At 35.7% G+C, this 14,089-nt stretch overlaps 1 protein-coding gene across 1 annotated transcript in view; it reads right to left on the reverse strand.

Annotated features, from left to right (window-relative positions):
• Positions 1 to 749: 749 nt before the first annotated feature.
• The window catches only part of LOC150076365 (guanine nucleotide-binding protein subunit gamma-e-like), a 38,297-nt gene continuing 24,957 nt past the window's right edge, over positions 750 to 14,089 (reverse strand). Inside the window, exon 2 of the mRNA XM_090387202.1 lies at positions 750 to 1,356. Coding sequence (XP_090243328.1) covers positions 1,251 to 1,356 — 106 coding nt within the window. The 3' untranslated portion in view covers positions 750 to 1,250. The remainder of the gene's footprint in view (positions 1,357 to 14,089) is intronic.

Here is a 14,089-nt window from a genome sequence, read left to right on the forward strand (position 1 = left end):
AATATGGAGGATGCGGAAAGGTCAGGGAATGACCACCGCATATTCCGGAGCAATATGGCCTTAGTTGCTAATGCTCCTAAAAACCAAACAACAACTGCCCAGTCATAACATTATGACCACCCCTGTGTTTTTTGCATTCGGCCGTTCCTCCCCCTCCCCCTGTGCACACATGCCGTGGTGATAACCGGTAAATGTAATACTACAATTTCGTGACGTGCGGTATATACGAAGTACTTGATCGACATGGGCAAGAGACGTGATGTGACAGATTTCGAAAAAGGGATTACTGATTGAAAGGTGGCAAATATTACGGAAACTGCGAATTTTTTGGGCTATTCGCGGAATGCTGTAGTTAAGGTGTTCCAAGGGTGGACGGATAGTGGACAGAGCAGCAGTCGTTGGGTCACTGGCAGGCGCCCACACCTCATCGATAATCGTGTTGATCGTAGGCTGTCTCGCCTTGTGCGAGCTGATAGATGGAAAATGGTGGAAAGACTAACATGGACTTTCATGAGGAGACGACCTGCGGGCGGTCTTCCAACGAACTCTTCCCTGTATGGGCGACCTGAGTAGACCGATTTCAGCTTACTTTATTTTATAGGGGGGAGAATAATATATATATATATATAGTTTTATTTGTGATTTTCAGGATGATTTGTAATGGCCCATTATGTATAATGCAACTTGCATCATATCAGCATGAAGCAATGTTATCACTTGGCTGTTGAAATAAAGCATATTGCAGACGATCACATGAAAAAAAATTTATTGAGAGATATGTACGTCAGGTATGTATTACTAGTACACAAAAATGATGTTAGTAAAGAACATCGCACAGACTGTAAAGTAACAATTTAATAAGCTACAAATTCACGAAAACACTATTGATGTAAAATTTAGGGGGAAAAAAATAGTTATTAGTACAGGGCATCTGACTAATTATGTATACAGTTTTACCTTTGAAAATGCGGACAATGAGAAATACCATTTAGTATTAAAGAGTAATTTATATTCCTAATACACGACACAAAAGAGCAAGAGAGATGGATGAACCAGTTTCACAACACATATTCTGAGAACAATCTTGAGTCATCTGTTGCCTTTACTTCTGCTTTGAGTGTTTCGTTGGTTGCTTGAAGGGTTTGGTCCCTTGCTTTCTCTGTAGATTTAGACACTGCATCACCACCAATCAAAAGGACACGTGTTTTTCTTATTGAGCTGTTCTTATTTCTGTCTGCAATCATGCAGATCTACATGATCAAGCATTTACCTTTCTCAGCCCAAGGGTTACTTTTTTTATCCGGTGCATTTATCAGAGGATCGTTTCTCTCGTTCTCTTCGACATACTCTCGTAATCTGAAACAGAGAAGATAGATTAAAGAGCTTGACGATAAAAAATAAATTTTTGTTTTCAAGGCTACAGCAGAAAAAGGAACACTTAATATACAAAGACAGTGATGCGGTTAAATTAATACTGTAATTATGGTTATACTTGGTAAGGTGCAATTCTGCTACCAAATAATAACAAAATAATAATAATAATAAATAAATAAATAAATAATAAAATAAATAAATAAAAAATAAAATCATAAAAATAAGAAAAACACTCACCTCTGCAGGGAAAACGCACGAAGCCTCGCCCAAGGAGACGCACCCTCGCCAAAGTATGAGAGTGCGTCTCCTTGGGGCAAGGGAAAAGAGGCATAAGTTTTCACTGCTGAGGATGAGTGTTGGCTTTGTTACTTTCTTATTTTTATTTTAATTATTAGGGTGTCTTGGTATTCAGGTAGCAGAATTGCACTTCGCCAAGAACAAATTGCAATAGTTCCTTTTCTACAATAGTTAAAAGAACTTTTAGATTTATAAAATTCATCAAATCTTAAATTGCTTTGTTAAGCTTAAAATAAATATATTAAAGAAAATGTAGCAAAAAACCTGCCAGCAGTACTGATAAGTAATGTTGATGAGTATGTATGAGGATGTATCGATTTTACATGAGAATTTAGTCATTAAATGTTTTGGAAGTGACAAAATTTCACCATTCTGGTGAAATTTTGTAAAACAGATATTGGCTGTAAAACAGATATTGGTCCTCGGGGGGAATTTAGAGATCCCAAGAAAGTACTTTATGGAGTTTCTTCTGAAGCGTCCAACTACAAACAGGGGGCTCCAAATTGTTACTCTCTGTTACTACTGTATCCTTGGCGTCTAACAGCGTATAATTCACTTTTTAAGGTTACACTAACATTGTAACTTTTCTCAGAGACTTTGCTTATGACTTTGAAAAGTTAAGTCGGTTGTCACACAGCCACTCCCAACAGGACGATTTCTCAGTACGTTTTTCCGACAACGTTTCCCCTATTATACATTTTCCTTCCCTATTGTTTGACTTGATAAATTTCGTTTTTTGTTCTGGAAAATTGGTATATTTTTCTTACCGAAAAGTGACTGTTCAATCTCATTAAAATGAGGTGCATTTATTAATGACCATACTTTATTTATTTGATAAGATTTTATTAGTAAATTAATAAGAGGAGTTTACCTCAATATAGTACGTGGAACACTTCCGTATGATACCCTCCAAAAATTAAGTCCGAAAAAACGAAAAAATCGGCAACTTACCGGTACATTAAAGTAAAATATAAATAATTAAATAATCAATTTAACACAATTCAAAAACAATTAAAATTCAAATTAACGCAATTAAAAGAATCTAACGAAAATTAACGCAATTAAAAGAATCTAACGAAAAATTAATGTACCGGTAAGTTGCCGATTTTTTCGTTTTTTCCGACTTAATTTTTGGAGGGTATCATACGGAAGTGTTCCACGTACTATATTGAGGTAAACTCCTCTTATTAATTTACTAATATTATTATCAACGTAGAACATATTGAGTATTACAGCTCTGATTCATACTATCTAATTGATAAGATTTTATAAATCTAAAATTTAGCAGTTACATCAGAGTGAAGAAAAGGATGTTATGAAAAGGATGTCGCCAAATTTTGACATCTTAGCAGCATTATGTTTACTCTGAATTCCTTTCACTGCATTTATTGATTGATTAAAATACTGTAGGTTTATTTCTTCGCGTGAGTCATACACGGTGACTGGTCACCGTGGAAGACCATCGGCACGTTTTTTCTTTTGAAAGCTAATAACTCACATCCGAAATCGTAGTCTATTTCGGATGGTGCATGGTTATGCTTTTACATACATCATTTTACATCATCTCTCTCTCTCTCTCTCTCTCTCTCTCTCGTCGGCATATAAAGTTGGAGGCGTACTCTCACGACTTGTTAAAGTTAATTATTAGGAATAGTGTTGTTAATATTTGAAATAATCAACCAGAGACCGTCTGTCCACCTTAAGAGAATCTTTAATACTATGCTATTTCAGTTTATCGGCGAATCTATCATGTAAGAACAAAATCAAAAGGTACAAGAGGTCAATGTACAAAAAAAGTTCAAATTATTATTTTAACGGCGCCGGAGTTTCTCTCTCATATTGCGCTGTGCATCTGTATAAACGAGACTCACGAGGAAAAAAAAAAGAATAACGTATTATCACCCTTACATCGTCTGAGTTCCTAGAAGGCTAGTGCTTCTACTTGTGTAACGAATATCTAGGTGCTTTGTTGTTCTCCATGTTCTTTGTTTGTTTGTTTGTTATTTGATTTTTAGGAGCATTAGCAACTAAGGCCATATTGCTCCGGGATATGCGGGTCATTTCGTGTCCTTTCCGCATCCTCCGTATTTGGTGGTGACGGGCTCGAACCCCGGTCTAATCAAGAAGCGCGTGCTATGCACTGCTGCTCCTTCCCACCTGACTACGGAGGCGCCCCATGTTCTTTCGTGTCATTATAAAAGCAGCATGTTCATAATGCAGACATCCCTAATACAAATACTTTTGTAAGGAGCACGGAGAATTAATGGAATGGATAACCAGAATATCAAACAGAATAACTAAAATTGGATATTCTTGATTATATAATTATCGTTCCGAAAGGATATACAAAAAGCAATATAAGGAGAATCGTTTAGACGCTCATATTACCCGCGGCACCAGACTCTCGTAAAAGAATAGTACATCTCATTGTATTTGTGCTATAAATATTAAAGTGACTAAATGTGCGATAATTTGTAACCGTTGTCACAGAAACATTTGTGGACTTTGCAAAAATATTTTCTGGGATGTTGCTTTTTCTATTTTGAGAACTGTCCAAAAGTAAAAATCTATTCGAAACTGTTTCTCCATGAGGCACGGTTATCGTTCTTTGGCAAAGATATTGTTCATTAATTAATATGCTCATTGTTGATCACATTCTGTGGATCAGCGATGAGCTATTCTCAGCTATTCAGACAAAACTGGGTTTGAATGAGGAGGATAGTCTCAAGTCCGGTGAGGTCCTTCCCCGCCCTCAGAAATGGTTGGTTGGTTTGGTGTTTAATGGCGCATCGGCAACTGAGGCCATAATACTCCAAGTCAACCCTCAGAAATGAGTAATATGACTATTTCTTTGAAATTTTAGTGTATTATGCGATTGCCGTATTGCTTCGGTCGCTTTTTATACTTTCATTTCTTGATATTATAGATTTAGCTAGCTGATATACTAAGTTCTTCCTTTTAAATTTATACTGCATTCACGTGTTCCTTGCATGCCGATTTTATAGCAAATAAAATTGTTTCCTCTATGTAAAGTTATATCATCGTTTGGTTAATTTGGAGTTTACGCATCGCGATTGCATTTAAAACGATTGCAATATAAAAGTACTCGTTTGGACGAGTACTTTTATACGAGTACCAGCTTTCATTCCCCCCAATTCCTTTCCCTCCTAAAAAAACACATAAGAACACTGCTTCCTTTTCAACACTGCGTATCGCTTTATAATGCGTGTTTTTCGTGGTCTTTCGCTTTCATACGAAAGCGGAAGACCTCGGTAATATGGCTTGTAAGGAGTTAGCCTAATTGGTTAGGATAAGATCAAAGTTTAATACTATCGGATGCACTGCAGGAAAACAGATGCCTGTATATCATAAACGCAAATATTAATTTTTATCATAAATCCTAATTACAATGTGCAGATAACTGCATTCAAATATACACAATAATTTTCATTTAATCATAAATGAATGTATATTTGCCAGATAATATTTGTCTTTGGACGGAACCGAAGACGATTGTATTAGTCTTGTGTTTCTGTGAATAGATATATCGCTTTCATTTCACTGTGCAAGTAGTTAAAATTTGTGTTTTTAGGATAATTTTTTTTTTAAAATAAGCTCCCGTTACAACGAACATGCCATTTTAACAAAAATTTCACTATAACGATATTTTCAGTCCTGCCCACTTCTCTTATTAGTGTTTTGTACATCTCGTTTGAACGGAATGGTTTCGACCAAAAAATTCTGTCCAACGAATTATTTTAGAAATCTACCTATACGTAAAATGTACTGATTTACAACGAAATAAAAACTTTAAGGGAAAATTATGAATGGTACTGTGTAGTCCAGACTGTAAATATGGCTATGGGAGCATTCGCTTGAGGGGAAAAACAGGAAATTAAAAGATTCGGCAAGCGAATTCAGTATCACACCATTTACTACGTTTTCCACCTTTCTGAATGATTATTATTATTTTTTTTTTCGATTGCATAAAATTTACGTATTAATACGTAACAATAATTTGTACTTACTGGACCTCTGAATGCGTGGTATTTTTTATGAAAAAAATATTGTTAAAAAAAACAAACTATACTGAACTTTTTTCTTTGTACTTCTACAGTACATGCATTTAATTATTTTATTTATTATTGATATTAAAGTCGATATTTAAGTAAAATAATCAAAAATTGTTACATACAATAAATAAATATATAACTTATATATATTTAATTATTTCTTTATTAGAAAGATGCAGCAGAATTTATTTCTACAAATAATGATTCTTTTGAAATAATTTTCGGCAATTTCATTAAAACGAAATTTCGGTACAATGATTGATTATCTATTTTTAAATTAAATCTCATGTTTCGTGAAAATTTCCGTGAATAACACTTAGTTTTATGGTAGTAATACGGATCAATGCAATAAGCAGTTAACTGTATTTTTAGTTATGAGTTCGTCAATATTGAAACTAGTTTTCATATTGTTTTAGCTGAAAAGAAGCAAGCCAGGTATATCCACCTGTTTACCGTATTTTGAAAATTTCTTGCATAATCATGGCACCCATTTTTAGACGTCAAAAGCGGCATAATTCCAGCACCACACAGATGGGCGATGATTATTTTCGTAAATACTTCATTTATAGTAGAACCCTGACGCCAAGTTCTACAATTTGTACAGCTGCCGCCTTGCATTACCATCTGAATGTGTAGTGCTGTGGACATAAGCGTAACACGTCTGGCACGGCATTGTATGACTCACTATTCGTGAAAGAGGCTTGATTGTCGCATGGGCTACAAGATATTTTCATCGTACTGAATTTTATGAATTTAAGTTCATTTGTCAGCATTCCTTCCTTTGAGCACAGCATTTCATCGCTGCCGTTAAAAACACTCCTGTGTGAAAATTAGCACATTTCTAAATGTGGTATCAACTTCAATTATATGTAAATCATTTTTTTTGACTAAACCTCTCAAAACAGCCAGCTTCTTTTTCCTCGATTAAATTTTCGAAGATTATCCCCTCCAGAAATGCGTAATGGTAACAAAAGCTCTTACCATTACGCACCGTTTTGTATTTTGGAAAGCTTCGTAATTATACAGTACAGTAGTTACTTTCTATAGTAGTTTGTCCATACTTATCGGCTGATCTTACATCCAAATTGCCAATCTTATTCATGTTATTAAGGTGTTTTTAACACATCCAATAGATCAGGCTAAGTTGTTAATGTTAACAGCAATCTCGTCAGTGATCATGAACAGCCAGTCTATAGGTGATGACAATTGCCATCGATAGACTGGTTGTTGATGGCAGTCGACAACCCACTATTGCCAGTGGATACCAACTAACAAAACAATGGACAACCAACGAAACAGTCAGTTGTTATTAACCTTACAGTATATCTGCTAACCTTTGAGGTTTCGTTGAAAGGCATTTTTAAGAATTTCATTCACAGTTTGTCTTGTTTATCAAAATACGCGTTATGTTGTGCGTTGATACAGACTTACTAAAAAAAAAATCGATGTAGGATTCAAAGCTGCTGTTACGTGGTGTTGACACTCCGTCTTTCACGCAAAGCGTGTAGTTCGGATAAGAGTTTCAGAGATCATGTTTTTGTGTTGTGAAGAAAGATCTGCGTTTTGGAATTTTCTTGACGCAAAATCACAAGTACTGTTGGACCGTACGACTGTGGTCATAGTGCGCCGAATTTATATGGTCCAACAGTATTTGTGATCTTCATTGTGTGCTATGGCTCTACAATTGTGTGTCCACTGTGAGTCGACTTGCGTGCTGTGCGAGCTGAAAAACTGACGAATAATTCACGGGAGAAATTGAGCTTACTTCTTTCTCCCGAAATCGGCTAACTACAACCCTGACTGAAGAAGCAGTTAAGAATTCCAATCCAGATCTTTCCAAACGAGTGAAGTGGCAAGCCCACTATCCTGCCACGGAAGACAATAGCGAGGTCCCATTCGTCATTATATTATTTACTTCAAGTAGAAAACAACAATGTCCTATAGCAAAAGTAAGAAGCATTATTTTCAATTGCATACATTTCTGTATTCCCTTGAACTGTCAGGTTAGGGGGAAAAAGGGAAAGCAGGCTTACAGTTTGTGTGAGTGTACTGGGAAAATGATATTTCTAATTGTGTTATGTGTGCGAAACAGAGTCAAGACGATAACATAAATGATGTTCTGCTGCAAGTAGAAATGCTGGTTATGTTTTAGAGCGTTTTTCCCTTTTTAGTTATAATATAACCTTCCTATGATTGTTATTCCCTTATTTAGGAATTTTTTTTCTATGGAATGTATCAAAAAAGGTACTGTGCAAAGCGCAAAAACTGTTTCAAATGAAGTGACTTCAATAACGTTTTTTGCTGAATTTTCAAAATTAATAATTTAAATTTTATGGAACAAATGGAACCACATTATTTTTTATTTATTTATTTATTTTTATTTATTTTTTTTTTGAAGAGATTGTGATAACTCAGAAACTTACATATATTCTAATATATTTAAGTTTATACAAAATTCAAAGCCTGAAAAGTTTTTATTGTTTTTACATTTTGTTATATTTGCGGTGATTACACTATATTAATACTGGCATAGTTTGATGGTCATTATTTAACATCCACTATAGTAATATTAATTGCTAACACTTTGCAAACATAAATGTTTTCATATAACGTATGCTATCTAAGAGGGTGCTAAGAATCTCTGGGTACGACCAGGCTGCCATGCATGGAAACTGATCTTGGCCTGTTACAACGTAAGATCGCTCATCGGTGAAGATAGGATATTAGAGCTAGAAGAGGAATTAGAAAATGTGAATTGGAATATCATCGGTTTGGCTGAAACAAGAAGAAGAAGAAATTAATCACATAAGTTTTATCAAGTGGAAATCTGCTGTACACCAATAGAAATAGTGAAAAGGAGAGAAGGTGGCGTTGGCTTTCTGTTCCATAAAGATATAAAAAACAACATTTTGGAATTCAAAAGTACACCACCAAGAGTGTCAAGACTTTTTTTTTTTTTGTTAGCGCATCGGCTTCTGTGGCCATAATGCACCTCCCAAGGGGGGGGGGTCCCCCGCTACTATGATCCAAGCCCGAGGCGGGATTCGAACCCGCAACCTTTGGGTTGCCAGGCAGGTACTTTACCCACCTGGCTAGCCCGGTTGGCGGTGTCAAGAGGATTTCTAAGAGGCACAAGCTAAAGATTATAATGATTTATGCACCAACATCGAGCCATGATAATGAAGAGGTTGAAGAAATGTACATAGAAATTGAGAGACTTGTAGATGAGCAGAAAACCCACTACACTATCATTATGGGGAACTTCAATGATAACGTTGGAAAGAGACAAAACAGTGCAGAAAGGGGAACTACAGGAAATTGTGATTGGTGAAAGAAATGAAAGCCGTGGAATTTGCAGAATCTCGAGGAATGTCAATAATGAAAACTTTTTTCAAGAAAAGGGTGAACAGAAAATAGACATGGAAGAGCCCAAATGGATTAACAACTAATGAAATCGACTTCATCCTCACTAACAGAAGATATATCGTAAATGATGTTACCGTCCTGAACAAGGTAAATGTTTGAAGTGGTCACAGAATGGTAAGATGCACACTTGATATTGATGTAAAAAAAGAAAGGAAAAAACTGACTCGAGTAAGTAATAAGAAGGTCTTTGAAATAACAGAAGAGGAGAAAAAGCAGTATGTACTGGAACTTGAGAACAAGTTTGAACACTTGTCATGATGAACAAGTTAAACACTGACAAGGATAAAACTGAGTATACTGAGTTATGCAAAGCCATTAGAGACTCCGAGAGCACATAAAAAGATTTAACACAAGAAAAGTAGTACAATATTAAGGGAAAACAAAGGACTTAAAAAATCAGCAGCCATGAGCAGTAATACAGAAAGACAAATGATACTGAAACTGAAGAATAGCGATGGTTTACTTATAAATATCAGAGAAGGCATAATTCAAATAGCAGAAGACTACTATAGAGAATTATACAAGGAGCGAGGGAATGATGCCATCATTGGGGAAGATGGATCACAAATTAGTAACACATATGACATACCCGATATCCTTCCTAATGAGGTAGAACATGCGTTAAATGAAATGAAGAATCAGAAAGCACCGGGGAAGATTAAGTTACTGTAGAGTTGTGTAAAATTGGGAGGAAGAGACATGTCACAGGAACTGGCAAGACTCTTCACAAAATGCATTAAAAAAGGCGTGATGCCTAAGGAGTGGAATAATGCAATCATAGTTTTGCTGCATAAGAAAAGAGATAAATCAAAAATTGGAAAATTATAGACCAATTAGGTTGTTATCCCACATCTACAAGTTTTTCACAAGGGTCATTACTAACAGATTAGAAAGAATACTTGATGAGAATCAATCGAAAGAGCAAGCTGGATTTAAGACAGGATTCTTAACTATGGATCACCTTGACGTAATATCACAGCTAATGGAGAAAGCAAATTAGTATAAAACAGCATTATGCCTGACATTTGTGGATTATGAAAAGGCATTTGACTCCATACAACACAAGGCAATGTTTCGGGCACTGGAAAGACAATGCATAGATACCCTATATATTAAGACTTTGGAGAAAATATCGCTACCTCCTTTATTAGACTAGACAAAGATAGTAGCAAATTTAAAATTGAGAAATTGAGTTCGGCAAGGAGACAATATTTCCGAAGCTGTTTACTGCTGCCCTTGAGGAAGCTTTCAGAAGATTAGACTGGTCGCAGAAACGAGTCAATGTGAATGAGAGTACCTAAACCATTTAAGATTTGCAGATAACATTGTGATCATAAGTCATGATCCGAAAGAATTAGAGAAAAATCTTAATCAGTTATGCAGAGTTAGTAAGGATTTCGGACTAAAGATGAATATGGCTAAACAAAAGTAATGATGAACAAGTATGCCACAAAAAGGGATATAATCATTGAAGGAGCAGTAATTGGAAAGGTAGAGTTCATATACATATCTGGACAAGTCATTAGCTGTAATAATGATAAATGGCTGGAAGTCAAGAGAAGAATAAATTTTGGATGGATAGCATTCAGAAAATATAGTCACATACTGAGGAGCAATATTCCAATTTGTCTGAAACGTAAAATAATGAACCAATGATTTATGGAAGTGAAACTTGAGCACTCACCAAAAGAATGGAAGAGAAGATGAGAACTATACAGCGAATAATGGAAACAAATTATATTAGGAATCAGACTGTTAGATAAGAAGTGAAACACATGGATTAGGCAGCAAACTCAAGTAAAGGACATTCCTGTCAAAACTAAAGAACTGAAATGGTTTTGGGCAGGACATATAGCTCGAAGACATGATGACAGATGGACTAAGAAAATAATAGAATGTTATCCAAGAGGAGCTAGAAGAAAACTTGGAAGACAACAACGGAGATAGACAGATGAAATTCACGAGTTCATGGGTAATAAATGGATGGCCATTTCACAAAACAGAAGGAATTGGAAGGTTACTGGAGAGGCCTTCATCCTGCAGTGGATTGAAAATGGCTGATGATGATGATGATCTAAGCTTTATATTTCACAGTTAATACTTTTCACTGTTTTCTCAACTTTATGCTACGTGAATTGATCACTTATTGTTCTAGATAAGTTCACAAACTAGCAGGATAAAAGCTCGAGAAAGGCAGGCTAGGTATTTTACTCTGTTCACTTTGAAAATTTTCTTTTAGATATTTCTTTCATAAGTTTCAACGGAACATATGGTAAGCTCATGAAAATGAAACATTTGCAGACATACCTTATAACAGCCTGAAACCGAGCACAATCTCTCTCTCTCTCTCTCTCTCTCTCTCTCTCTCTCTCTCTCTTGAAAAATATACAACAATATTTTAAAATTGTTGTATATTTAAAAGTAATTGTAATAAGGTTTGCAGATAGCGATTGAATCACAATTAACATTTTTGTTTTACTGTTGTGTAAAAATATGGCTTCTCTTTTAGATATGAGAAGTTCATTTAAAGAGAGCTCAAAATAGGCAAATTCGTTTAAAGTATAAAATACTATCGAGCAGGTTAACTCTACATCCACGCAATCCCTTAATATGAGCATTTTCATGGTCGTGTGCACACTTCATTCTCTTGATGTGAGGTTGCGAAAATAAAGAAAATCGAAAAAAACTTGTCTTTTCTAGAGAGCTACTCTTTGAGATCCTAGTAGCTATTTTAGAAGTTTGTACAAAAAAATTAGGAAGAGCTCCGGCAAGACAATTTTGTCAGACTCCAAATAGAGTGGGGGACGACGACTTGCCGAACAGAGCTCTACGAGCAATGCTATTATCAGTATTCACTCTCCCTACTACAACGCAGTACTCGTAAAACAGCTATGTGGAACTCGAAATATTTTATCTCTAACAATAACACGGTGGCTGTTGGCAGCTAAGCGACAGCTGGACCATTTCCATGTTTACTGATGCAGATCAGTGTTGACACTTTGTGAGGACGAGGTTAGCCTGTCAGTTGCAGCTAGTAATAAATTATATATACTTGAGTTTTTTTTTTTTTTTTTTTTGACGGGTGTTCATTTTGGCGTTTACATTACCCTCTTTTCCTTCTGTAATGTGTGTGTGTGGGGGGGGGGGTAACTATGAATTATGAATGAAAATTAATTTTCATTCATAATTTGTCAGATAAATTTTCTAAATTACGGTAACAGTTATTTATTCGTTTTGTTTGACACTGTTCAGATCATAACAGCATGAAACAGTGAATGGAAAATAATTAACTGTGTTGTGGAACTATATAATAATATGAGGAAATAAATATGAATTGAGTTTTTATTTCGTTACTTCTTTCTTCCAGATTACAGCTAGCTTTTTTTTAAATCATGCTTATCCTTATTTTTTATGGAATTTCGAGCTTTACTCTTATCTTTCTGGTTTTATTTGGTACCTTTTTGCTCTTTGTTTTCCCTATTTTTTATCATCTACTATCTCATTACTGTTTATACATCTTATCAGTTTTCATCTGACATCTTACACGCTGTCTTTAGTGTTGTAGAAAGAAACCAGTTCTCATTAACAAGGAATTTCAGAAGCAACAATCGCGTAGCTTGCGAAGAAAATACGAGTAAAGAAGAAATACAGTAGTTTCATTAATGAATAAATCGTGAATGTTTTTGGTTTGGCGTAAAGATAACAGGATTTAATTATCCTCAGAGAACTTTAACGAGGTACAGTCTCCATAAAATACACAGGCAAGAAGTCATATTCCAAGTTAAAGTTACTTCGAATGCCCAACATTTTCAGTGACTTATCCAAAGGATATTCTGTGGGTTATAGCGGCCGCCCTTTGTTACTCGCTTGATTTCCGACGACTCATGATATGGAAAGCAAAAAAGAAGCTTCGCACTACAGAAATTAACAGAAAGGATTTTAAGTGATAGATATCGGGAGTTGGAATAGTAATCGGAATCAGTTTTCTTCGATATTTATTTACCATGCACTTGCCGAGCACTAGCATCAAATATCTACCTTCACCGCGGAGAACACATCACTAATTAGCCATCAGGAAAACCATGTCAATGCAAAATGGCTTTTCTCTGGCGTTGTTACGGTGTGATCGATACTTATGCGGGAGAATTGCTGAAGGTTGTAAACGCTTCCTTGCATGACCGTAATGCCAATCGCGGTAGTTGCATTTCCGGGTCTACGAGAAGCGCGCGATGCGAACTGTATAATTAGGAAAGCAAGAAACGGAGCAACATTTCTAGTGGCCAAAGAGTTCTCGCTCTGACAGATTTGAAGTGCAATGCAAAATGCCTAGTTTCCGAAACAGTGTAGCAAGTTCTCTGCTAGTCAGTAGTTTGGAAAGGACGGGGTTAGAATCCCATGAATGGAGGAATTCTTAAAGGCCTCTTCAATTGTGGTTGTAAGACGATATTTGGTACAACAGGATTTCCACCCGTGCGTTATTTTCAGAATTTCCAATTCTTTTACTCCTTTTTGAAATAACTCTGTGTACATTTTAATAGTATTTTTTTTTTTTTCGTGTGTGTATGTGTGTGTCACTGCTTGAGGAATCTCTCTCTCTCTCTCTCTCTCTCTCTCTCTCTCTCTCTCTCTCTCTCTCTCTCTCTCTCTCTCTCTCTCTCTCTCTCTCTCAGGAAAATAAACTTTAGTTCATTAATAGTATGCGGCGTGGGTTATTCGGACTACATTTTCTATCCGAGCAAGCATTCAGATAACTCAATTTAAAATGGTGCCTTACAGTAAACGTGCTTTATTAAATTAAATAAAAGCTTTATGCTTAAAATTTAATAATAAAGACCTACTGTTTAAAGTGGACTGAGATGAGGGCTTTTTCAGATTCGATTATGCTACTAAGAATGGCAACAGCTGTCGTTATATCTTTA

This window comes from Mastigoproctus giganteus, chromosome 13 (assembly GCF_048544385.1).
Source record: "Mastigoproctus giganteus isolate SK-2022 chromosome 13, ASM4854438v1, whole genome shotgun sequence".
Taxonomy (NCBI): domain Eukaryota; kingdom Metazoa; phylum Arthropoda; class Arachnida; order Uropygi; family Thelyphonidae; genus Mastigoproctus; species Mastigoproctus giganteus.